At 40.6% G+C, this 26,808-nt stretch overlaps 1 protein-coding gene across 19 annotated transcripts in view; it reads left to right on the top strand.

The window, feature by feature from the left end:
• Positions 1–26,808, top strand: part of HDAC9 (histone deacetylase 9) — a 704,322-nt gene that overhangs the window by 658,493 nt on the left and 19,021 nt on the right. For all 19 annotated transcript variants that reach the window (XM_048838336.2, XM_048838333.2, XM_075125815.1 and 16 more), the window contains 2 exons: positions 10,112–10,245; positions 23,050–23,134. In XM_048838336.2, coding sequence (XP_048694293.1) covers positions 10,112–10,245; positions 23,050–23,134 — 219 coding nt within the window. The remainder of the gene's footprint in view (positions 1–10,111; positions 10,246–23,049; positions 23,135–26,808) is intronic.

The following is a 26,808-nucleotide window of genomic DNA, read 5'->3' as shown; positions in this document are numbered from 1 at the left end:
TAAGGTGCCACCAGACTCCTTGTCATTTTCTACTGTGTTTACCTGACTGTGAATCACAATAAAGTGAAGTAAATTCTGAACCTTGGTCCCAGTTCTTCGGACTGGCTCTGTGGGGCAAAGGTCCTCTGTTGGAGCCCAGATGGCTGTATGCCACCTTTGTGTGTTCCCTGGGGCAGCTGAGAACTGGTTTTGCCTCTGGCATAAGTTAGACCAGCCTCAGGACTCTTCCTCCCTCTGCTGTCTGATAACAATGTACCTGACAAGACTCTAACATGATTCCTACATTAGGGGAGCTGGGAGGTGGTGGTATAGATCCAGCTATGTCATTCATATGCCATCCATGATTTTCCTCACACCGGGGGAATCCTTACCTGCCCTTTCAGAGCATCCTTTACAGCCCCTTTGAACCCTCAGAGAGGCACAAAGTGCTGTCGTATGAGGCAGAATCTGACCCTTCATTCTCATATATCTTTTTAACAGACTACAGCAGAATGGTGCTCAGTGCATTTAATTTGGAAATTACGATTATTCAAACCCAAACCCAGTTTCAACACAGTTTCCTCTCTTTTGCTGAATTTTACACACTGCTTCTGCAATAATAAATGACAGGCAGTGCATTTTTGGGTTATTATAACATGTGTCAGGTGGTGTTTGAAGGCATAAAGCCAGAGACAAAGTGACTAACTACCCAGTAATCCCTTAGAAATGCACTTCCTTGAGTTCCTCTTGCTAGTAGGAAATCGAGTTTATTAAACATAAGGGACCAACTCATAGGAAATGCAAAGCACCCACAACTCATGTTGACTTCACTGGTAGAGTGGGTGCCAATTTGAGCCAGGAAATTCAACATTAACCCTGAAGCTACCTGATCATTGAAAACCCATCCTTGCTGTACCCATTGTAGGTATTGCCGTAATCTCAGCATGGTGCATTATTTTACATATGGGGACCAGATCCTCAGCTACTGTTCATCGGCATGTGCTGCTTTACATAAGCTGAGGATTTGTCCCTGAATTTAATGATTATGTAGGTGTGATTGGGTAAATACATGACAAAGTGAGAGCCTTAGTTCACAGAATGATAGATCTGCACACTGTGAAAAGGTCAGATCGGAGATATCTAGTCCATTCTGCCTTTTTGGCAGAATTCTGTAGACCTTATCCAGTCAGCACCAATCCGTTCTGAATTTCTGAGCCGTGGGCTTAAGTCAGAATCTTTGGGGAGCACCACGGAAAAAAATTAGCAGATGCTTAGATAAGGGGCACACTAGGTTTTTCCTTATCTCCTGAGGATCTCTGTGAAAGCAGCCCCTGAGAACCATCGACAGCTGATGCAGATGGGAGCAGCCTTGAAGCTCATCTGATTGACACTGGAGACTGATCCCAGGCTCTGGGGCTGTCAAGTTGGCTTCAAGTCACCTTTTGCCCTCCACTTCACAAGTCCTGCCCCAAGCACCATTCAGCCTAACTGGAGGATCTGGCCCTCTGTATTTTACTTAATTTTCATACATAAGAACGGCCATACTGTGTCAGACCAATGGTCCATCTAGTCCAATATCCTCTCTTTCCACAGTGCTCAATGCCAGGTGCTTCAGAGGGCATGAACAGAACAGGGCAATCACCAAGTGATCCATCCCCTAACATCCAGTCATAGCTTTTGGCAAACAGAGGCTAGGGAAACTCATAGCATAGGATTGCACCCCTGACCATCTTGGCCAATTGCCATTGATGGACCTATCCTCCATGAATTTATCTAGTTCTTTTTTTAACCCAGTTATAGTTTTGGCCCTCACAACATCCCCTGGCATCGAGTTGACTGTGCATTGTGTGAAGAAATACTTCCCTTTCTTTGTTTTAAATCTGCTGACTATTAATTTCATTGGGTGACCCCTAATTCCTGTGTTATGCGAAGGAATAAATAACACTTCCTTATTCACTTTCACCACACCAGTCACAATTTTATAGACCTGCTGATTTAAATGATAGGTTACGTACCACAGTTAGTTGTTCTGCAATTTCACAATAGAAATGAATTCTAAGGGACAGATTTTCTGGTATGGTGTGGCTGTTTTGTGCCACACACCCAGCAGAATGTGGCCCTAATCTAGCTCCACTGTGGAGAATCACTACTGGGAAAAGGTGATTTCTTGTGTAAGGCTCTTATCCTTGCCCTGGAATAGCAGGACAAGAGAGGCATGGGCAAAGGAAAGGGTTTGGCCAGAATACCTTGTGCAATGCCAATCCTAGACTGTGGTTTCAGCCCAGTCGAGCTGTTTGCAGATGGCATAAATTAGAGCAGCCCTCAAGATGCTCTAATTCAGAGGTCGGCAACCTTTGGCATGTGGCCCATCAAGATAATCCACTGCCGTGAGACATTTTGTTTGCATTGACTGTCCGCAGGCACAGGCCCCTGCAGCTCCCAGTGGCTGCAGTTCACCGTTCCCGGCCAATGGGAGCTGCGGGAAGTGGCAGCCAGCACGTTCCTGTGGTCTGCGCCGAAGGTTGCCAACCCCTGCTCTAATTTAATGTAGGTGGAAGAGTGCAAGCCAAGTGTTATGCACCCCCCATGACTGGCTCTCTTTGGAAAACAGCTGTATCTCAGGATCTGGCCCTTAATCTTTCTAACAGAAATTATAACATGATGAAAATCCCAATCAGTTCAGAAACCACAAAATCTTGCTGGAGTTTATTCTTCTTTCTATTTTCCTCAGTATGATTTCACTGCCAATTTTTAAAGATGCCTTTTTGCCTCTAACTGCTCCTTGATCATAATAGTCTACAATTCTAGTTTAAATAAGTGGGTGCTGAGGTCCCTTGGCAAGTCACAGGGGATATATAACACCTTGCAGGATTAGACCAGTAATTTGGGTGAGCCAAATCCTCTGCTAGTGTAAATTGATGTAGTTCCATTGACATCACTCATGGTTCCCCATGAGAAGCAACTCACCTGAGAAGGGGCCAGCAGGAAGCCCAGCCTTTAAGCCAATTCACTGGGTGGAGCAATCTGTGCCAGCCTAATGACTTTACTTAGTGTGCCTGCCTCTCTCCTGGGCTGGTGTGGCTCTGAACATCCCCCTACACATAGCTGTGGCATAAAATCCAAGATCTAGCCCAAAGCTTTATTGACCTCAGTGACAGAGCCAAGTTTTCTGGTATTTAGACCCTCTCCATTTATCCCTTCCACTCTACCTCTCTGACTTCACAGCCACGTGCAGTACTTTCCTATACATTTCTCCAGTTCTGGCAACTCTTTCCCCTCCTTGTGAATGTGAACCCTTGTTCATTGTTCAGAGGTCACTCCCTCTTGTTCTGGCTGATCCTCCTAGAACTCTCTTTCTCTTTTAGCCACTGCGGCAATTGCTCTTTAAACACTTTCTTAAAACCTTCATTTTCTCTTTAGCCCTATAAATATGTCTGTGAAAGTTGTAGCCATACTCTGTATTTTGGATACTACATAACGATAAAATGCATTGCATTATTCCACTGTATTTAGTTACAAACGTAATGTTATAACAGCACTAAAAGTGAATAGTTCCCTTATCTTGTACCTTTCCATTAATTTTATCTATGTATTACAGTCATAGAGATAGACAGTGCAAAAGATAATTGAAGGAAGAGGTGGGGGGAACTGCTTCTTCCCTCATGCACTACCTTTGCCTCTTGGAGAGAAGTTGGCTGACATGTCTGCACTATCCAAAAGGGGCCGCCTTGCGGTAGAGGTGCACAAGTTGCTTCTTACGGAAGGAGTAGTAAGGAGGCATTCAGGGGATGTGGGCCACCGTCGAAGTACCTAGAAAGACGGGGGCATTGCAGTGCACATGGCTTCTGAAGCCCGAGCCATTGTGCCCAATGGGGAAGGCTAGCTCCTGTACTCTCCACTCTTCTTCCTCATTCCAGCACATATTTGGTGAGACGGGTCAATATTACTTGGCTTTCAGTTAGGTGTCTTGTGTCTCCTCAAGTATGTACCCCATAGAGGTTTGATAACGTAAGATAGGTACACGGTAGCAGTTAAAAACCAATTAATTATGAAAAACATACTACTGTAGGACTAACAACTGTGTAGGAAAACATCTATTATAGAAATTGTTAATCCTCAAAAAATGCATTTCTGAGAATGCTGGTATTTAATGAACAATTACTGTCTAATTTAATCTAAATTAAATGCCTGCATGAGACATGTAATTTAAAGCTGAGCTTCTTTCTGTAGTATTAAAACCATGAAGTTACCAGCTCTGCCGGGAGGTCAAATATTCGTCTTGTAAACTCAGGTATTTTAGTACTGGCATTAAGAACTTCTGCCATTTGGAAAGTGCCTTTCATAAGAATGTATTTGGCATTAAATGCAGAATCCCTCTCCCTCATTCACTCAAAGTCCAGATCCTATTGACTCAGGCAAACCTCTGATGGACTTCAAAGGAAGTTTTGCTTGAGTAAAAGTAAGGATCAAACCCTAAAAGAATAACTTGTTCTCCAAACAGAGGACAAGCTTTGCAAAGTGCTTTAGCTGTAGCCCAGCACTGGAAGGGTCAACTGTCATTTGACTCCTGTGTGGAGATATTTATTTAGGACACGTAGCCTGATGACTCAGGAAGTTATGTAAAAACTGACCCACTTAATTTTAGATGCGATTGTTGGAAGAATATCAATGAAAAATAATCAAATAGTCATGAAAGAACCGCAAGGATAGAGTGCAGAACACTGGTGGGTAGATTCTTGGCAGTGACCATCACAAAAGTTTTAATGAGAGGAAAACACATTCTCAAGTAAATTAGAGAGTAATGACATGATTAAATGGTAAATAATAGTTAAATGCATGCCTGTAGGTCCAGGACAGAGACTGTGGAGTTTTTGTGTTTTGGGAGTATTTCTTTCTGTACTGTGCTGAATAGCCAGAGGAGATCACCAGCTGTCTGCTAGTAATTTAGGGTCAGATTGTGGCTTTTAAGATACTGACTATGCTGGGGGGGGGCGGCACGGGGGGGGGGAGAGAAAGGGGGGAAGTGCACAAAGACCCTGCTGCAGCGGAGCTCTCAGGAGGTTTTCTGGGTAACTTAGCAGCTCCACCACCCTTTCAGTGGCTGCACTGTCCCCTCCTCTTTCCACCAACCACCTCCTCAGGAAAGGCGGGGGACCACGTCTCTGACCTCACCCCACCTTTTTACCCAGCTGGCAGGGAGCAATGCCTGTACAAGATAGGACTGTCTTCCTTGTATACAGTAGAGGTGCTATGCTCCCAGATGCAAGCACAGTTCCCATTAATTTTTTAAAAAGTGTATTATTATACAAAAGAATTCTGACAATGGTACATCCCTCGGCCCACACCGCTTCCTGCAGCCCCCATTGGCCTGGAACGGGGAACTGCAGCCCATGGGAGCTGCGATCGGCCGAACCTGCGGACGCTGCCGATAAACAAACCGTCCCGGCCCGCCAGTGGATTTCCCTGATGATCACAATGGTTCCTTTTGGCCTTGGGACCAAGAGCCTATTGAATACAAGTTTTGCACGTGCACTGATGAGAGAATAGAGACTGTGCATGTTACAGTTTATGGAAAACATAAGTAGCACAATACTGGCCTGGAGCAGCCCTTCCACATGTGACTCTCCCATCTGCTTGGAGAGAGGAGCACTGAACACAGTGTATTAACAAGTGTTCCTTATGGTCTCTTCCATGGTTACGATTTATGATACAATATATTCTTGAATATTTCATTCTCAGAGTGACTATAGGAGAGATTTTACTTTAAGGCATCTAGGAATACAATATGTGATTTATCCTATGGATGGGTTAACATTAGGAAATGACTTATCTCTTTGCTCCCTACTCACTAACTCATTACGTCAGAGTGCTTTGAGGGTGACCACCAGGTAGCTAGCTCACTTGTGCAAGTCTCCGCTCCAGGGGGTAACTTTGCATACTCTGCTTTTGACCTTCATCATGGAGCAGTACGGCAGGCTGTTCACCCCAGCCTAGGATTGTATGCTGTCTGGTGCAGTAGAATCCAGCACCCCTTAACAGGGCCCACTTTAAAATATAAAGCTTGGGGAGGGGGGGTGAAGGGAAAATAATTTGTGATTTTTTTTTATTTGGAATTTTGTTAAAATTCCAACCAGCACTATATTTAATCAGAAAATGGGGGATAGGAAGGGAGAAAGGGAATGGGGGAGTAATATGGACATTTAGTTCAAGTCAATGGGGCCACTTGTAGTGTGTGAAGTTAAACGTGCATCAATCATTGCAGGCATGGGTCTGTAGTTAAGAATACCCATCAAGTGCATAGCCTTGATGTATGTTGCTAACCGTGTATGTCAGTGTCAAATTTACAATTTGCTGTTTACACCATTGCTGTTTAGTTCTACTACTCAACATTTTTATAATTTCTACAGATTCCAAAGAAAAAAATTTGGTTTATAAAGTCTGATTTTCAACCTGGCCATAATCTATCCTTCCTTTTTGAGTCTAGAGATTTGGCACAGTTTGGCACCCACGATTTTTTGTTGGCAAAATTTAAGGCAGTTAGGAGGCAGGCTTCTCGAAACTGCTCCGCACCATCTTGACTGTGGTCCCATTGAAGTCAATGGAAGTTTTATCATTGAATACAATAGGCTCATAATTAGCCAATGCTGGGCACTTTTGCAAACCACCCCCTGTATATCTAAGTACTGGATTTGAGAGGGAAACAAGTACTTCAATGTATGAATTATAAACAGGGTGCCTGAAAATAATTGTTGACACAAAACCATGCTCACAGTTTCCTGGCACAAAAAAAAAATGGCTATTCTAAAAAATCTGGCTACTGGTGTGTAAGTATTAAGAAATGTACTGATGCAGCACATTCACAGTAGCATTTGGGAAATACCAGCCTGTGTTTAATCTTTTCCTTATTATTTATCCACTTGAAACAATCGATTGTTAACATCCATAGGGATGGATGTTTTCAAAATGACATCCTCTTTTTATACCCTCTCTCATGGGTGCAAGTATTTGTGGGCACAATTAAGCCATTTACGCGTCTAAGTAATGGACTGCACTCACCAATTAATGTACGTAGATGTCTAAATGGCCTGAGTTGTCCTTGCAATTATTTCTGTCCACCAAATTGCAGGCTCAAAAAGGGATGCCCATTTCAGGCTAAGCTGCAAATCAAGCTCTTAGTATTTTTAATATGACTTTCCATTTTAAAGTCTATCATCTTTATCATCTATCGGAACCTGTTCTGTTCGCATAAAATGCTACCATACTATACATCTTATACACCGCAACAAAAGCAGACCCTTTTACAGTATGGCAAGGCCGAACTGAAACTGTTTTTTGAAGCCACCATCACAACTGGCACCATTGTCAGCAATGTCAGGAAAGAGGCCAAGAATTGAATCTGCCACTGGTTTTTAAGGATTCGGGTGAGTCTGAAGGTTTAGGATTAAAAATTGGATTGTCTGACCCCTTCCTTGCCCCAGTCACCCCAGTTCTGGTCACTTGGGAATTTAGAGACATGCTCAGTCTCCTTATACCAGGAGAGATGACTGCTTCTTTTCACAGTGCTTGTTTCCCTTTCCTCCCCCATACCCCTTAATTATTTGACATTATTTGGCAATATTGTAACATTGATATTTGCTAGTAGTTTGAGGAAAGCAAGCAAATGAAATAACCTGGTAATGATCTCTGTCACAAGTACTGAGTACGATTTTCAAAAAGAAGAAAAATCTATTGGGAGAGTCTCTGAATTTATTGCCAGAAAATTATGGTGTGGCTGCAGTGACCCTTGTGTTCGTATATCGTTTTCAAACTGTGCAGGGTATTGGATTCAGTAGAACTTTCCCTTCCTGACAGAAGCTGTGTGAAGTGAGGGATAATCGCATCTCAAAGTCCTGTTGCACTTCCCACAAAGCTGAAGGGAGAGTTACACAGCATGTGGATGTGGGGAGCCCAGGAACTATTCATTCGTCTTCATTTCCTTTGAATGCTATGTGTTCATCTCATGGTACCACTGCTGGCACTGTCTTGATATAAGTCTGAAGATCCCATGTGTAGTCTGCAGACAGAAATAAATCCTCTAGGTAAAAGAAAGTGGAAACTGGCTAATGATCAAAGGTTATCCTCATTCCACTTCTTCCTTCACTTTTATTATCCCACTAAATTTGGTCTTTTGCAAAGCTTTTTCTTTTCCCCCCCACTGTGAGTGAAGGTTGAGCTTAAATGAGAGATTTAAATTTTTGCTTGTTTTTCAAACCATGTGTAATTTGAAGCACAGTATAGTGGCTTCTGTAGAGTCAACACTGCAGTTCTTACAGAGCTACACTAGGCTGTGAAACGGTTTAAAGAATTAACATTTCACTTCAAGTGTTCTGGGATCAGCCCTGGGACAAGCGGCAAGTAGAATTTTGTGAACAATTAGGCAAAATGTGGAATAATTAAGGACCCGATCCTGCAAACAGTTATAGCCATGCTTAACTATATGTCCCATTGAAGTAAATGGGGTTACTTGTGTGCTTACTTCTTAAGCATCTGTGTAAATGCTTACAGGGTCAGGGCTTCAGGCTGTGTCTCAGAACATTTCTCCAGAATATTTTTTTCATTTATTGCAATGTCGAATTTCTACATTCCTTTCTCACTGGAGCACAGTAAAAATGTCTTTCTGGAGCCCTAGACCCCTGGGTGTCTTTCCAATCTGTTTATTAAACCAAGGGGACATGAGGTGCTCTGGAGATGGTAGGGACCACTGGCGGAAGAGCAACTAGAACAGAGTGGATAGAAGTGTGAGACCCAGTCTGCAAGTGTGTTTTGAATTTAGCTTAAAAAGTCTCAAGGCCTAACCTGCCATTAACCATTGGAAGGGAGGTCAAGCAAAAGCAAAAACTGCCCTTGGAAATTACACAACCATTTTCAAAATTTTCCTCCCCAAATTACCTATCTTTTTATGAAATTTGATTAAACAAAAATAAAAGAATTTCACCGAACTTTAATCTCAGATGAAATTTAAGTGGTGGTGTTACCTGAGTTGAATACCCTCATAAAGCTGGATACAATGGAACTCCATTGGGAGCCTCTGGTTGTGATGCAGGGAAACAGAGTGTTGTGGATCAGGACTGAGGAACACTAGCAGAGCTGTCTTGTAAACCTTGAACAGTTTCAGCCTGCACTAAGCCTGATTCCAGAGATTGTTGTTAGTGCCCTGGCTTTAACAAACACCAAAATGTAACATATAGTATTATTTATTTTTTACACTTTGGTAGTGCATTAAGATCAGGGCCCATTGTGCTGGTCTCTGTACAAAGTGAAAAATGCATCTAAGAGTCTAAAACTTAATTTAGCAAGATACAGTCTTTGTTCAAGATAGTTTCTCTTACCCACAGGCTCATTTTCAGCTTTTACTAGCCTGCCTGGCCAGGATCCATCACAGAGCTCAAATCACTTGTTGTTGGTTTTGTTTTTGTTTTTTGTCTCCTATGGTGAAGGATAAAGGTGGATTCTCTCTTTGTTCCTTATATCCCCAAAGGAATGTCTATGTCTTGCAGGTTAGGAAGACCTCCTGGGGATTTAGTCTCCTGTGTTCTCCGGGATACAGGAATCGTGTTAAATCTCTACCTCTTGAGTTCAGGATCAGGATAAATGCCACTGGTTTAGCTTCATGGTTTTGTTTACTGCTAATATGTAAACTGGGGTAAATCTGCAATGTCTTTTCTAGGACAGACCTGTTCATCACCTTTACCTAGGCTAGCCTGTCTGGTCGTAAACATGTTCTAGTAATGTCACACAGTGGGAATTCACAGCTTCACATATAACTATGTGAATGTGTATAATTTTACAATGATATTAATAACCAGTGTGTTATTAGCTTTCGTATGGTACCTCACAAGGCATATTTTGTACAAATCTCATTACAGTAGGGTGTGAATACAGAGGTGCCTAGGGTCAGAGTTACACTTTCTTCTGTAGCATTTAGGGCTGACCAATGTTGGAGCCAGGTTACTGAAATAGATGAACCATGGTCCTGATCTTATATTTTTGTGCAATAGCCTCATGTTTCCTACTTTCTGATACAACAGATGCAAAATATGTCATTAATATTTGTTCTGCTTTAATAATTTGCACTACTGTCTTTGCATGCTAGGTTTTGGTCACCTAACAAAGCAGTTGCTGAAGCTAGCAGCTGGTCGTGTGGTGCTGGCACTGGAGGGAGGACATGACCTTACTGCCATCTGTGATGCGTCTGAAGCCTGTGTAAATGCCCTTCTAGGAAATGAGGTAAAAGACAAGTCCTAGAGTTTCAGAGGACAATCCATGTTTTCGAACAGTTCTGTCTTTTTGTTTTCTTTTAATTTTCCCTGTGTGTAGAACTAAGTGCCTTTTGCACATGTCTTAGTAATGAGCAAAATGCAAAAGAGTTGGAAGTTATTTTGGTTTTGATAAGCACCCCACCATCAGATGTTTATATGAATCTCTAGGATTTGCAAAACTAATCTTGATCCTGAGAAGGACTCAATATGCTGTGCTGAGAACCTGCTGAGAACCTGCCTTGACATCAGTGGGGGTCACTGATGCTCATCATTGATCAAGTCTTCGAGTGAGCTATCATGGAAAAACAGGCTCTTCTTGCAAGATCGTTGGTAATTTCTTGGACTGAAAATAGCAAAAGCACATTTTCATGCCTGTTTTGAAACTTCTCTTTCCACCATTCACTGGCAAATTTCTGCTCTCTGCATATGCTCACTCTGTGGTGAAAATGATAAAGGGTAAACCTGCTAAAGGCACATACAAGAATCAAATACATAAAGGCAATATATCTTTACTTTAAATTGTGGCCCTGTCACATGTTCTCATGCCGTGGTCTGTGAAATCTTGTTGTGGGGAGCAGTATTGCAAGTCATTATTTTTACTAGAAACTGAGACAGCTACAATAATCAGTATTCTTTAGCGTACTTACTCACTTACTAGTCTCCTAATTCCTTTTCAGGGCACCATTTTATGCCTATTAGATTGGTGTGAAGTGCTGTTTCTTATAGTGGAAATTGCTTATAACCTGTAAGATCACCTATGAAGGACTTTGTAAAGACCTTTGTGCCCTTTTTTGTTTTGTTTTTTATGATGCATACAGAATGCCTGAAAGGGTTTTTTTCTGCTTGTTTTACTTTATAGATAACAAAAATGTCACATGAGGCCTTCCCTAGTTTTTCTGGAGAACCTATTGAGCATCTCAGAGATGTGTATTGGGAGCTCTCAAACCTAAATCAAAAGGGTAATAGTAATGAACCTTTAACAAAGATATCTTTTCTCTCAAATGTTCTTCAAGCATTTGAGTTGAATACATGTTAAAAAAAAAAACAATGTTAAACAATTTGTCTAAAAATCCTTTCCCCCTTTCAGCTGCTCAGTTTTCTATCTGTTGGCTCTGGTGAAGTCTCAATTTCATCAATTCTCCAGTATCCATAGAAACTTCCAAAGTAGAAAAGACATGAATTTGTAGTGTTAAAAACAAGCAGGAAACCCCCATATCCTAAGCCTTTCCTAAGCCTTACTTTGAACCAAACAAGCAGGAAACCCCCATATCCTAAGCCATATCCTAAGCCTTACTTTGAACCAAAACCTTTCAGGCTTTCTTTATGTATCACAAAGAAGCAATAAAGGACACAAGCTCATAATTTTTTTCCTTTGCAGGTTAAGGAAAATTTACTATATGCCAAGTCTTGAACTTAGTTTACATGTCAACATAGTATGCCCCAACAGGCTGCATATGCTAGCTCTGCATCATAATGGCCTGTTTTGAGAACAAGTAGACTGATTCAGAAGGTACAAGGCACCTCTTCCAGGAAAAGGAACTATAGAGCTTCTTGGGAACAGGAAATTAATGCAAAGAAGCTCTTTTGAGCAAGCCCAAACAGTTCCTCAGCCTTCTCCCTTGCAGGCACCAGGGACAGTGTAGGAATTAATACATTAAGGGAGTGCCACCATTGAGGGGTGAGCAAAGAAAAATGATACCTTGTGTGAAGGTGGTTGGGGTTGCTGGTTGGGGTTGGGGTAGCTGGAAAGGTCTCTCCTCTCCCCATCCCATTGCGTTCTGTGGGAACAGGTGTGCCATAACAGAATATTCAGGCCTATTTGAGTTCCATGCTGGGTGACTTATGATATGGCCCATAAACAAAAGTTTTCAAAAGTGCTGAACATCCAGTGTGAAGTGAGCTGTGGCTCACGAAAGCTCATGCTCAAATAAATTGGTTAGTCTCTAAGGTGCCACAAGTACTCCTTTTCTTTTTGCGAATACAGACTAACACGGCTGTTCCTCTGAATCCTTTTGAGATGGATGATCAACACTTTTGAATGTTTGGGTGTTGAAATATGAATTTAGAAGCCTGACTTCAGGCACCTCTGTTTGAAAATCTTATTCATAAGGTTTTGTTGCCCCTCCTGATCAGCCTGCCCTCCTGCCCATCCTCACCCACACCATCATTCATGAACTTCATATCCGTACACTGCAGTTTACTGTGGTGGTGATGGTGGCATATCCTCTGAATCCTTCTCCTCCAAAATCAGCCACAACAACAATGTTCTCATGGTGCAATCTTGCCCAGCTTTAGCCTGGAGATGTGTCAGCCTGATTTATGCTTGGTTGTGGTTAGCTTGGACACATTTAAGGTAATATCTCTCTGAGGTTTGCAGCCTCGTGGGGAGACAAATAATGCTAATGAAACTATGCTCCAACCACTATGCCAGGGGCCTGACTCTCTACAGCCAACGATGACCATTTGGTGACTTTGCTTCTTTGTGAGAAAGGCCTCATTTTGTTTTAATGTTGGATCACCCCTGCTACTGCTTCTACAGCTGCTGACCCTCTGCATTCTCAGAAAAATATCTACGGTTGGAAATAGACATGAAATGTATTTCACTGTGAGTTATGTGTGAGTGTGCTGAAATATTGACCTAACTCTATTGGCACTTAAGGGAGACAAGTAATCTGAGGCCAATAAAGTAGGCTGGGTGATTCAATGGGTTTATCTGTTTGCAAAATATAGCGTAATAAATGAAGGAAGGACTTTTAATAATGGAAGATGAAGACAAGTGTGAGTGCATGTGCATTATAATTCACTTGAGGAAAGACATGAACATTAAGATCTTGAAACCTCTCACACAAGAAATATTCTTCCATGTACACTTACATTATGATTTATAATACAAGCATGCTTATTTTCCAAGTATTAAATCTAACTAGGGACATGCAGGAAACAGGCAGACACACATCTCCAAACCAAAACTGAACAATGTTACAGGAAGGAGAGAGTAGATACTGCTCCCGCTAATTTTGGAGATGGAAGATTCAGAAACTATGTCATTATCACCACCATAAGAAACTGCTCACAGAAAATCTGTGACTAAAGTTATTGATGAGATGGGTAGGCTGATAAGGAAGGGCATATAGATATAGGGCATATAGATATAGGGCCTTGTGTAAATTGGCACAGATCTATCGACTTCCATGGAGTTATGCCAATCAATACTAGATGAGGATATGGACCAAAGCATATATATGATGTACACTGCCTCATTTCAACAGAATACTTGTAGATTTGCACAGCCAACTACAAAGTCTCCTCCAGTCAAGGACAGAAAAAATCGGTTCCTTTAAGTCACCAATTATTGTAATTTGAAGATGCATTCTTCCTTGAACGCAATTATTTACAGGTGATTAATAGGGTAATTATAACTTATTATCTGGCACTTCACTTTTACAAATAATGATAGGTATTGCAACCGTAGTTTAAAAACATTGGCAAGACCAACTTTGGCTTCTAAACACTGCACATGCAATTGAACTCAAATTAGAAAGGTCAGGAAAGGCCTTTGTAAGGTACTCTGCAGTTTGTCAGTTGTATTTATTCATGTGCTGAGGATAGAATTCATAAACATTTTGCAGGGTTTTTTTAAATTCTTTTTTCTTTGCCTATATTGTTCTTGGCCAGAACCTGTCAGTAGAGCAATACACTACTACGTATGTCTTCTTATCAGCAGAATAACTTTTAACAAAAAGAGTAACCGTAAAATTAGCAGTAACTTCCAACTTTCATGAGGAGCCAGTCAGACATGCAGATGAAACAACAGACTTACAAACTAGAAATGCTTGCTTTAACTCATTTGTGTCTGATTCTCTGCAAGAAAAACATGTTGACACCCCAAAACGACAAAACCAAAAGAAATCCCTCAACTCCAAACCCAAACCCAAACTTGCTTTTAATTACATGTGGCCTTCATGAAAGTGATCTGTTAAGGAAGATAGCTTTTACTTTTCCCTTAATAATTATGAGTTGGGTCAATATGAAAATAATATGCTATTGAATTAACTTTGTTAAATAATTTGAGCATGGTAAAGGAAAGTCCTTCATGCAAATGTTGACTTTGAAGACTCACCAAAAAATCCATTTCAGAAGGTCTCTTTTTCTTGGAAGACCTCAACATTTAAATGAGTTATCAGCACAATCAATGGGTGATGAATACTTTTGAACTTCTCCACAGAAGTGTTGTGACCATTAATTTTGGAAATTCCACAGAAACATATATGGAACTCTACAAAATAAACACCATTGGCATTTTTTTTAATCAGAAAGACTTAGCGTAGCAGTTGTTTATTTGTACAGACAATAAATGAAGCAAAAATTAAACAATGTAGACATAATTGTAGACATAAATATATCTAGATTTCAGTTTTTATCATTCAGATTTTTGTACACAAAAAGAAAAACCTGAATTTCTTTTAAGGACAATTTACTGAACTAAATGCAAAGCTAATTAGAAGCACCCTGGGTAGCCTCCTAGGAAGGAAATCTTCCCGAGAGGCGAGAAGTGATTAAGCAATTGGATTTCCCTGAAATCCAAAATCAAAACAGTGAAATCCTTCCTGCAGGTACAGAAAGAAGGATGTGGTTAAGTTGCTGTAAAATGTCCTAGACATCTTCTGTTAGTGCTTTTAGATCACATCCATTACATGGGCACCTGTCAAAACAAAAGAAAAGATGGTTTCAGCTAATTAGAAAAGAGAAATTACTTTTAAACCAGGAAGCTGTTGAGATGTTGATACCTTACACTGAAAATTCAGCTCCCGCATTTTCTGTGAACAGTGGCTTTTCCCCTGTTGGCTTCCGTTACTAGCTCAGTGTTGCCCAATCTTATTACACAGGAGGGCCACACAAACCCAAGCACAAACCTTGTGTGGGCCAAACACATTCTACATATTTTAATAAGGTTTAAAGTCACCTGTATCGATTTATATTTTAAGTTCCTCTTGTTTTGTATGTATTTAGATAGGTTGTCTCTATGTACAGTAGTGTCTGTATACACACTTGTGTAAACTAAAATGATGTTAACATGAGGACAAAACACTGATGAATCAGCTGTTAGTGTACTGTGTTGAAGCAGGCCATGGGCCTTACGAAATGCTCTGGTGTGCCATGTATGGTCCACAGGCTGTAGGTTGGGCACCCTGGATTAATCCATATTTTTCCATCACCGATTAAGTGTATTACTTTACTATATATGTATTTGGAGTGGGTGTTGGGCATCTCTGTGAGGGTGGTAGTGGTGAGAATCTTATGCCCAGGCTGGGGAGTAAAAGTGGTCCCACACCATGGCTTCAAATACAGTCATTGAGCTAGAATAGCCTCTCTGGCCCTTACATTACCATGCCCTGGTAGGTGATGGCTAATAATATATCAGTGCAGTGACAGATTTGCTAAACCTTCTTTCCCCAGACTACTTTGGTTTGAAGTCATAGGCTTAATTCTTCTCTCCACAACAACCTTTCCAACCCCCATTGTAAGCAGCCATACAGGATCTCCCCATAGCTCACAGTCAAACCAATACGAACCCTGTCCCACAAAAGAAATGGTCTCTGGGTTAACTATTAGCCCGATGGTCTGGAGCAAGTGCTAACTTGTACCCTATGCACCTTGTCCCCAAGAAGAAATGGTCTGTGGCTTAGGGAGGTATCTAGTAGCCAGCCCCGTATGCTGTAGCAAGTGTCCCAGAGTCTGTAGCAAATGCTAACTAGTACCAGATGTCCTCCTGCTCAGAGGGAGCAGCAAAGTGTAGTCCATTGTGCATTCCACCCAGCGGGATCCTTGTAGCAGAGGACACACCAGGAAGTGTGTCTGCTCTTTCTTACTGTGCTGGCCAAGGCTGGATTTGGCCCAAAGTAGGAAAACATTTTTCAATGGCTAAATTTAACATCTTCTAGTAAATATTCTTCCTGCTTGAATTATTCTTCTGAAGTGTAATCTGACAAAACATCGTGATTGGTTGGCTACCACGTGTATTTAAAAATCTGTACTGGACACTGTTGTTGTAAAGTGTGAAATTTGTGCTGCTTTCTTGCAATTAGTGGATCTTGGGTTTGGGTGTGTGTGGCCATTTAAATGGAAAATTAGTGCTCTGCAGCTTTCATTCAGATGATGAAAAGTTGGCATTTCCCCATTTTTGCAGAATTTGGTGTGAATCTGGGGAAGCTTGCCAGCTATGCAAAGAGCTCTGCTAAGAATGCAGACACGGCATTGAAAAAAAGGAGGGGTGGGGGGAGGAGTGTGATTTGCCAGAATAGGTAAATGCTTCTCTCTCTAAAATGGAAATATTTCCCAAATAGCATACATATAAGTGAAAATTGCCGGAGATCAACTTTAAATTGAAAGTTAAGCCTGGTCACAGCTCATATCTTCATTGTTAATCTGAGTTTGTTATTATTGCCAAATAATTAATACAGTTACAATCATTGGTTCACCTGAGGTTTATGTCAACTCTGGCTGGCATAAACCTGGGAGAAGGGGCCCAAAAATGAAAAGTCGGCTGTGGGAGGAGTCTACAATAGTGCAAAGTATGTGCCAATAGGGTGACATTATAGTCCCAGAAGTGACCAGTGCTAGTAGCCAGGAGATGGCTTGGCCAAGCAGACTGAAGAGGAACTGGTTTAAAAATTGATATATTACTAGTGAGAGATTTTCCAATGCACAAATGGGAGTTATGTGCCTAACTCCCATTGACTGTCCTTGGGCATTAGGTTCCTAACCACCCTTAAGACCTTTAAAATATACTCCCTAATGAAAATGGATTTATTCATGTTGTACATAACAGTTATGGATCACTGAAAAATTTCCACCTAAAAATAGTTCTATATAAACCTAAAATATAGAAATATTCAGAAAATTCCTAACATTCAAAACAAGAAGGATATATGACTCCTAAATGAAATCTCTCCTAGATTGAAAGACTAGATGGAACAGCATTGTTCCAATTCTAATACAACCTGGGGATACCTACAGCTATCATCATGGCACAGCTTTATGTCGACATACTTACTACATAGCGTGGCTCCTAACAGGGATTTTCTAATATTTAAAAAGCTGGTTCAAGCAAAGGAAGGTATCCAAATAAAGAGTAGTATAAGGAACAGGACCTCAAATGGAAGCTTTGAGCCATTTTAGAGGAAGAAACAGGGGAGATTAAGAGTCACACTTTAAAAAAAAATGTGTGGGTATAAGCTTTCTATATTTGTCAGATGCATATAGGGTACATGCATCTGAAGAAGTGGGTATTCACCCACGAAAGCTTATGCTCCAATACATCTGTTAGTCTATAAGGTGCCACAGGACTCTTTGCCACTTTGACCACCTCAGTCATGGCTCCTATGTGTGTGAGTCTCCACATACCCTTCTGGCTCCACTTCACAGAGCTGTAAAATGGTTATCAAGTCAAACCTGTACTAAAGAAAAATCCCATCTCCAGTAAATCTATAAACCCCCCATGGCCTGTAGACCCACTTTGAAGTGTATGGTTGACTCTCAGGCATCCATGGGATCTGTGGACCCCATTACCATCTATTACCATCACCATCTCCTTCTCCAGAACCCTTGCTTTAAGCCTGAGATTGCCTAAAATGTTCCTGGGTGTCATTTTTTCTCTAAACAAATTCACCAACACCCATGAATAAATCTAGCTTCTACTCCTTAAAACATGGCAGGGCTAAGGAGGCAGTGCAGTCAGGTACCAAGTCTGGGCTGCTCATCCAGTGCAGATGACAGTTGTCTCAAATTCTGACAAACTGCTTACACCCTTACCATCACTTACACCACCTTCCAAGCATGTGAAAATTTGATAGGCGGTGTATTTTTATGCCACTTGCTGATAGGACACAATTCAGTTATGGCAACTTTTGACTACCCAAAGTATGTGGTGCACAAGTTGCTTTTTTCCTTTGAAAATGTTTATTGGACACACATTCCATTACGTTCCCTTGGGCACAAAAAAGCCCAATTTAGTGGTGCAAACCCTTTGAAAATTTTGCCTTCTGTAAATGATCCAAGCTCTCCCTTAAGTGACTTTGTTGGTCCTGCACTGACCTGAGTCATTCCTCTCTGAAAGATTCTGTTCTGCAAATATATTTCCAGTGCTCTTTACGACTTCTATTCTCTTCGGCTCCAGTTCTAATAAACTGGATGATTTGAATGCCAAGAAGTGTAGGAGTGAAGGTGATGGTGCTATGACTGTCAGGTGTAGAGTGATTTCTTTTGTTCACTGTTGGGTCTGTGTCCTGATATTTTCCAGGGACACCCCTATGTCTATGTAGCTATATCCAAAAAGTGGATCACTGCCAACTGAAATTATTCTCCCTGATGCAGAAGGCCATGTTCCAAAGGAGTATAGAAATAGCTGTAATAATCCACTGTCTTTATTTTTACAGTGTTTTTGTAACAATAGTGCATCAGGGTTGAACAGGGTATACAATGTAATGAACTTATGTCTGGAGTCTGATGTGGTTTTATTGATATGGAACAGGATCCAGCATTCTGCTTGGCTACTGCAAAGAATATGGAGACAGAGCACATTTCTACAGTTGAAACCAAGCTGGAATAGTTACAGGGAGGGTTTTTTTTTTATTTATTTTTTGGGTGGGGTGGGGAAGAAGTTTAGATAACAAACACTGAAAATCCATGTCAGATACTGGTCTGTTATAAGAGCTGACCAAAATGTTCATCTTGCATAATAATGATTGCGAATTTGGCCCTTTTTTCTGTTTGTGGTTGATTCATGAATCATAGAATCATAGAATATCAGGGTTGGAAGGGACCCCAGAAGGTCATCTAGTCCAACCCCCTGCTCGAAGCAGGACTGATTCCCAGTTAAATCATCCCAGCCAGGGCTTTGTCAAGCCTGACCTTAAAAATCTCTAAGGAAGGAGATTCTACCACCTCCCTAGGTAACGCATTCCAGTGTTTCACCACCCTCTTAGTGAAAAAGTTTTTCCTAATATCCAATCTAAACCTCCCCCACTGCAACTTGAGACCATTACTCCTCGTTCTGTCATCTGCTACCATTGAGAACAGTCTAGAGCCATCCTCTTTGGAACCCCCTTTCAGGTAGTTGAAAGCAGCTATCAAATCCCCCCTCATTCTTCTCTTCTGCAGGCTAAACAATCCCAGCTCCCTCAGCCTCTCCTCATAAGTCATGTGTTCCAGACCCCTAATAATTTTTGTTGCCCTTCGCTGGACTCTCTCCAATTTATCCACATCCTTCTTGTAGTGTGGGGCCCAAAACTGGACACAGTACTCCAGATGAGGCCTCACCAATGTCGAATAGAGGGGAACGATCACGTCCCTCGATCTGCTCACTATGCCCCTACTTATACATCCCAAAATGCCATTGGCCTTCTTGGCAACAAGGGCACACTGCTGACTCATATCCAGCTTCTCGTCCACTGTCACCCCTAGGTCATTTTCCGCAGAACTGCTGCCTAGCCATTCGGTCCCTAGTCTGTAGCTGTGCATTGGGTTCTTCCGTCCTAAGTGCAGGACCCTGCACTTATCCTTATTGAACCTCATCAGATTTCTTTTGGCCCAATCCTCCAATTTGTCTAGGTCCTTCTGTATCCTATCCCTCCCCTCCAGCGTATCTACCACTCCTCCCAGTTTAGTATCATCCGTAAATTTGCTGAGGGTGCAATCCACACCATCCTCCAGATCATTTATGAAGATATTGAACAAAACCGGCCCCAGGACCGACCCTTGGGGCACTCCACTTGATATCGGCTGCCAACTAGACATGGAGCCATTGATCACTACCCGTTGAGCCCGACAATCTAGCCAGCTTTCTACCCACCTTATAGTGCATTCATCCAGCCCATACTTCCTTAACTTGCTGACAAGAATACTGTGGGAGACCGTGTCAAAAGCTTTGCTAAAGTCATGAACCTAACCTGATTTTTGTGCATGTATTTGGTATTCATAAGTATTGATCAGACATTTTAGATGAGTTAGCCTATGAGTTATTTGTGAACTCGTCACTTTAATTGTTCGTTGCTGGTTAATTAAGGTGTGTGATTGGCCTCCTAAATAACACAAGGCCATATCATTGGACCCCAGTCCAACCAATTTATGAAAGTTGCCTGACGAGATTCCCTTTGATGAGGAGAAACACTGGTTGGCATAGAGCTACAATAGCTATGTCTACATCACCAACTCCTGTCCAAGAGAAGGAGTTTGCAGGGGAACAGGAAGGATATGTTGAAGATGGAGCAAGGCACAGCTGGAGCATCTTGCACGATGACAATTCCACAGCCTGTGCGATGGCTCCCAGAGGTGCAGGTTAGAGTAGCCTTGAATCTGTTCTAACTTACTCCAGAAGCTAAATTGGGTCCCAGTAGCCATACGGATTGGAATAATGTAAGAATATGGCTTTAAGCCACCTTTGTTCTCCTGCCTGTGGACCTGTGCTGAGCTCAGCCCAGCTGGTCCTGAGCATTGGGCCCATAGTATTTTTTCTGCTTCTTGGTTGGACGCCTGAAACATTTTAAATAGAGAATAATATATGACAAAAATGAATAATAGTTATTAACAAATACCTGATTTCCAGTATGAATTTTCAGATGAATAATCACTTGTGCTAAAATTTGTGAAATTAGTGATTTGTGAACATTTTCACAAATACTCAGCTTTCATCCAAGTGCTTGCAAATAAGCGAATACTAGGACCTATGAAGACCAGTGAAGCAAAGTTGACTTGTTAATTTCAAATATATCACTTACTTTGATTTTTATTATTCAACTAGCTCTAATCCTAAAGCTGGATTGGCATGTCTTAATGCATCATTTAAAATAGCGGCAATCCACCATTACAATCTGGCATCCTCAGTGGTTTTTTGGAGTTAGTATAGGCTGATATTTGTACCATCCTTTTTCTGGCAGTCCTGTTGAATTCCAGAGAATTTAAACATTTATATTACCTTAATATAAATTATGTTGCTAATTCTTATGGTTTCAAAGAAAATCTTCCAGGTAGATTCCCCATGCAGGACTATAGGCAGATAAAAACAAGACGTATGAATAGCACCATTCATCTCATGAGAATTAACCCAAAAGCCTGATGATAATTGGAATTTCATCAGCATTAAAATATTTCTCTGCTGATCATTTTACCTGAATCCCAGCAATTCGGAGACTTTGGGTAAATTTGCTTAGTTTGTCACCTCTTTATAATCCAGGCTAACCTCCTTGACTTAATGACTAGAGCTGATCTAATCATTGACAATGAATAAGTGAGACAATTTTGCCTCTTTTTCTGCCCACGGAATATCCATATAACTTTGAAATTCTCTCCAGAGTATTCATCATACAGATTTATTCAACAAATATATTTTTGAATTTGTTTACTTAGTTTACAAATATTCAAAAGAAGAGCTAGTTTCTTAGTCATGATTGGGCAGATGACTCACATGATGTTATTCCAGCCCTTTGACTGTATGGGTATGCAAATACTTCTGCCATCAATATCTATGTGTACAAATTTCAGCTGCTGTTTCCATGAGAACTCACACAGATGGCTGTGAGCATTTGTGCCAGTAAAACTTAATTGCCCTAATATGTGTAGAATGGAAGGTATACAGAAAGGGGCATAAGCACAGCTGAATTCATTTAAAAATTGAAAGGAATGTACGTGGAACATGATTTGCCTTTTTTGCTTAGCTCTTGTGATGATATATCATCATGCATCATGATACAATGTCATCATGTCAGTGCTCAATATCATGACATGTTGATATTTCACAAGTCCCAGTGTTTAATTTAGGATCCATTCATGTCTGATATATTAGGTTCTCTATCCAAGGTACTTATTAGCTACCATTTCAGTATGAAATAGAGCAGTACTATTATTCCCATTTTACAGATGGGGAACCAAGGCAGCAAGACACTAAGTGATTTGCTTAAGGTCATACAGGAAATCTGTTGGTTTATGGGGGACTTGAACCCAGGTTTATAAAGGCTTTGGTTAGGCCCCTAACCACTGCACTAGCTCTCCTTTCAGAATAGTTAGTGCCATTGAAAATGGAATTATAGGGAAAACAACATATAAGTGTTGGCATTTTGTTTCATGCATGTGCACACTCAAACACATAAACAAACTAAAGGGTATTGAAAGTAAATGTAGCCAGTTAAAAGTACAGCGGAGCCCAAATAAAATTTATATGACTTTTATTGTTGATATGCTTAAGTATTTTGTCTACTATTTTACTTGAAATTAACGCAAGATTACTAAAAGCAGCTGTGTTTTATAGTTTTCCACTGTAAAATGTTGAAATGTGTAAGATGGTTAGATGTAATAACACTAGAAAAATAAAGATAATAGAGTGCACACTTTAGTCCCAATGCGGCTTCAGCAAGGTTTTGTTTGGAGTGCCCAGCTGCACATACAGATGCAATGGAATTTGGTTTGTGAAGAACCTACAAAAATTACACAAATAACTAAAATTTTTTTAATGAATAATACACAGACATGCACCTGCTTCAGAGACTCCATAGATTAGTCTTGCAGCCAATAGAAAAGCCCCTTGGAATTCAATTACATGGCTGAAAAACAAAAAAACAAAATTGTGGCTATACTTTTAGAAGTGATACCAGCAAAATATTAACTAGTTCTTGGGCTGAGCTTCTCTTGAGGATTAGGCTGTTTCAGTTTGGTTTATTTCCATGTGTCTTATAGTAAATTCATAATATTCTGCTCATATTATTCTGTTCTATTCTTGCAGCTGGAGCCTCTCCCAGAAGATATGCTGCACCAAACCCCTAATATGAATGCAATGGCTTCTTTACAAAAGACCACTGAAATTCAAAGTATGTTTCAGTGTTTTTTCTCATTATTAATTAATGTCAGAGAAAACTGATTAAACTTTTGCTACAGAGTAAAGACTAAGCAAAAATATGATATCTGAGCATATTCACGATATATGTTTATCACATGTATGCTTGTGCTCTTGTTTCTTTGGCACATCTTTTGTTTCATTGATGATTTAACACTTAAAATGCTGAGTTGTTAACGTTAATCAAAGCATTCCTATTCCCATATAGTTGAAAATCTTTCATTTGCACAACTCTCATTTCAAGCATTTTAGTCTTGCAATCCAGTGAGAGAAATATGTGTGTGTGTGTATAGATATATGGTGGGTATATTAGGGATATGACATTGTCTCTTTGGATTCAATTTGTAGACAAATATCTTTTCAGTGTATTCATGTTGAGATGGACGTGAGTTTAAAACTACAGTACATCCAGATATTTAAAATGGCTGCTGCCACATGGGATAGTCATGGAAAATATTCAGTGCTTCCCTCCCACCACCCCTTCCCTATGCATATTACTTATGCATCTCCACACCAGTCCTGAACCTTCCCCACATAAACTCTCTGTGGCCCTCTACTGCCACCCAGTTTTTGTTGCTAAGTTTTCCACCTGCACCTTCCTACCTTGCCCTGCTCCCAGTTGCCTCAACTCAGCTATAGAGACCTTCCTCCACTTGCCACCATGTGCTACCTCAAGCCATGCTAAGTGGGTGGGTGGGGGAGACTTCCTGATTCCTACCTATCATTTGCCAGTTCTTTCTCATCACCCTCTGGTGCCATTTAGATTTAGATTTAGTTTGAGTACCAGATGTTCTGCTAGTATTAGGTGAAAAAAAAAAGCAGATTCACCATATTTTAAAATGTGCATAATACAGAATTATTGGTTAGTTCTTTATATATTTCTTCACGTGTGAAGAGACACTGGAAAACTCATGTGAAGCGACATAACTGATAAGTTTACCCTGCTCCCACTTATGCACTCAGGTAAATGAATGTCGCCGTTAAATCAGCTTTCTTCAGGACTTCAGGATAAATGTCAGTGTCAGGTTTGAGGAGATATGTGTAGTGGAGAACTGCAGGAGCTGCTGCTAGGTTCAATCTTCTTTAATATCTTCTGCTAACGATCTGGAGGAGACAGTAAGCAGCTTGTTAATGAAAATCACATACCATACAAAACTGGGTAAGCTGCAAATGCTAATGAGGGCAGAGAAATAATACATAGAGAGCTAGAGAGATGAGAAACCTAGACAAAAAATAACAAAACACAATTCAATTTGAGAGAAAAAATATTTGAGAAAAAGAAAACAGTTGAATGGAAAGAGAAATCTGGAATGCGGTTATGCTGAAAGAGACCTAGAGATGATAGTGGACAAAAATGAGACATGCATGTACAAGGTAATATGGCAGCAAAAATATCAAAGCAACTTAGGTGCCATATTCATCACAGAGCACAAAGGCAATAGTCTTTTTCTATAGATCTCTGATGTGACCTGAATCTTGCATTTAGTTCTGTACAATTTATAACCAGAAAAATCTTGACAAAATGGAGAGAGTTCAGAGAAGAGCCATATTAATGATGGAAGTGATTGGAGGAATTGACTTAAAAGAGCCAAATCTGCATAATTTGGCTAAGAGATGACTGAGAGGATATAACAGTCTACTCATATTTGAAAGGAGTAAACACTAGTGATGGAGAGGAACTAATATGAATTTTACATGGGGGAGTTAGTTCAGTAGGAACAACTGGATGAAATTAAAAGAAGGAAAATATAGGCTGAATATCAGGGACAACTTTTGGGGGTGAAATGTGTTAAACTGTAGAATTATAACCTGGGGAAATCCATCACATATAACATTTAAAACTAGACAGGACAAAATACTGACAAATTCTGCTTTGGCATGTGCATTACTTAATGCTTAGGTTTCTGTGATACAGCTCTGATGTCAAGTATTTAAATGTTACAACCTCTGATGAGTGTTTTAGTCCAAGGATTGCCTTTGCTCCATCTCTGTTTCAAAAACAGGCTGGAAATTGCAGATTTTAGATCAGACAAAGAGAAAACCCAAATTGTTTCTAAGTAGAATGGAATTTGTATAAACTTCTTTGTTTGTGACAATGGTATCATGTATTTATGGGAATACGATACAACTGGAAGTAGTATTCCCCACAACCATACAATATGTATTTCTAAGTAAGTTGTTCTCACTCGCTTAGGCACCACCCCGGAACCGAGCTCTTTATACATGGAAAATGTCATCCTAAGCCACATACAACATTCCCACATACTTAAAGGAAGTTTGAAATGTCTGTAACCAAACTACATGATATAAACATTCACTGTTACTATTTCCTTTGTGAATGGGAAATGTTCCCATTGCCTTATTGGAGACTTGAGCACTTTTTCATACATCAAACAAAAGCATACCTAGATTACTTATATGGTTTCATAGTTTATTCTTAGAAGTAATCTATGCCACAAGCTGGGCATGTATGGGACCAGCAACCCACTTCATTCCACTTCATAAACTCCCAAATGTTCTTATTAGAAAATATAACAAGATTAGGGGGATTTCACATTTCTGCCTTGGAAAGTGAAAATGTCAGTTGTGAGCTGTTTGTCCCTGGTGCTTTTGTTTCAGACAGAGCTGGATTTTAATACTGATTTGGGCTGCTAGCAAAAGTAGTTGTGCAATTGCCTCCACTATGCAAATACAATTGCTGAGACTGTTCATGCAAATCAGGTAGTCAAAAATACACAAAGGCCCAATTTGTACATTCACTTGTAGTTGTGCATGAAAAATAGGTGATAAATTACACATGCCTTTTGTGCACAGTGTTGGTCATCCCATTGTTATAAAAACAATCCTACAGGTCTCATTTTCCAAAGAGAGTCATCTTGGCATAGGATACAGCTTTGTGTTTTTAAGAAATTTATCTCATATTTTCTTGTAAGTATAAGGGAGCACTTAGTCCATGAGCCTGTTTAGTGTACCCTCTGCTAACTGGATGCTGTCCCTAATGGGGACTACTTCAGAAGTGCCTCCCCAAACACTGCTCATTCCATCCCCCAGATATCGATACCTAGATGCGATGACCACTACCTGGATACTGCCACCTGCTTCCTGTCCCTGCTCTGCAATTCCCCTCCACCTCCAAACCCCCTCTCACAATGTTAATTGAGTGTAGGGAAAGGGAAGGGGAGAGGGTAATGAATGATCACAGGGGGTGGAAGGTAAAATGGATACTCAGTGCTAACAGATATGCTTGAATTTGGTTGTTAGTTTCAGTGTTAGAAGAAAGTCAGGGGCAGGGGGCAGCTGCTCTGTGTGTGTGTGTGTGTGTGTGTGGGCGTGTATTTGATGTAGCAGTCCTCTCCGATGCTGTTTTATTGTTGCTGCAGGAGAGCAGCACAGTAGTGGCTAGTTACTACTATTTTATTTTATGAATAGGAGCCCTTGAAAACTCCAGCAGTGAACATGGGTTCATTTCTTTTACGGGCAAAACTGTGTATTATTCTCATGCCAACAGATCTGATTTTCTTGCACATCTGTTTCTGCAACAAAAACCCTGCCCACTTGTGAACGTTTAGCCCATAAATTATCCCGTGTATATTGCACAGTCTGATTTTACATATAACTGCTGTGAGAACATTGTGGAATGCCTAAATA

The sequence above is a fragment of the Caretta caretta genome, chromosome 2, assembly GCF_965140235.1.
Source record: "Caretta caretta isolate rCarCar2 chromosome 2, rCarCar1.hap1, whole genome shotgun sequence".
In the NCBI taxonomy this organism is placed as follows: domain Eukaryota; kingdom Metazoa; phylum Chordata; order Testudines; family Cheloniidae; genus Caretta; species Caretta caretta.
Note: the sequence above shows the minus strand (reverse complement) of the source record. Positions and strands in the feature narration are given on the sequence as shown.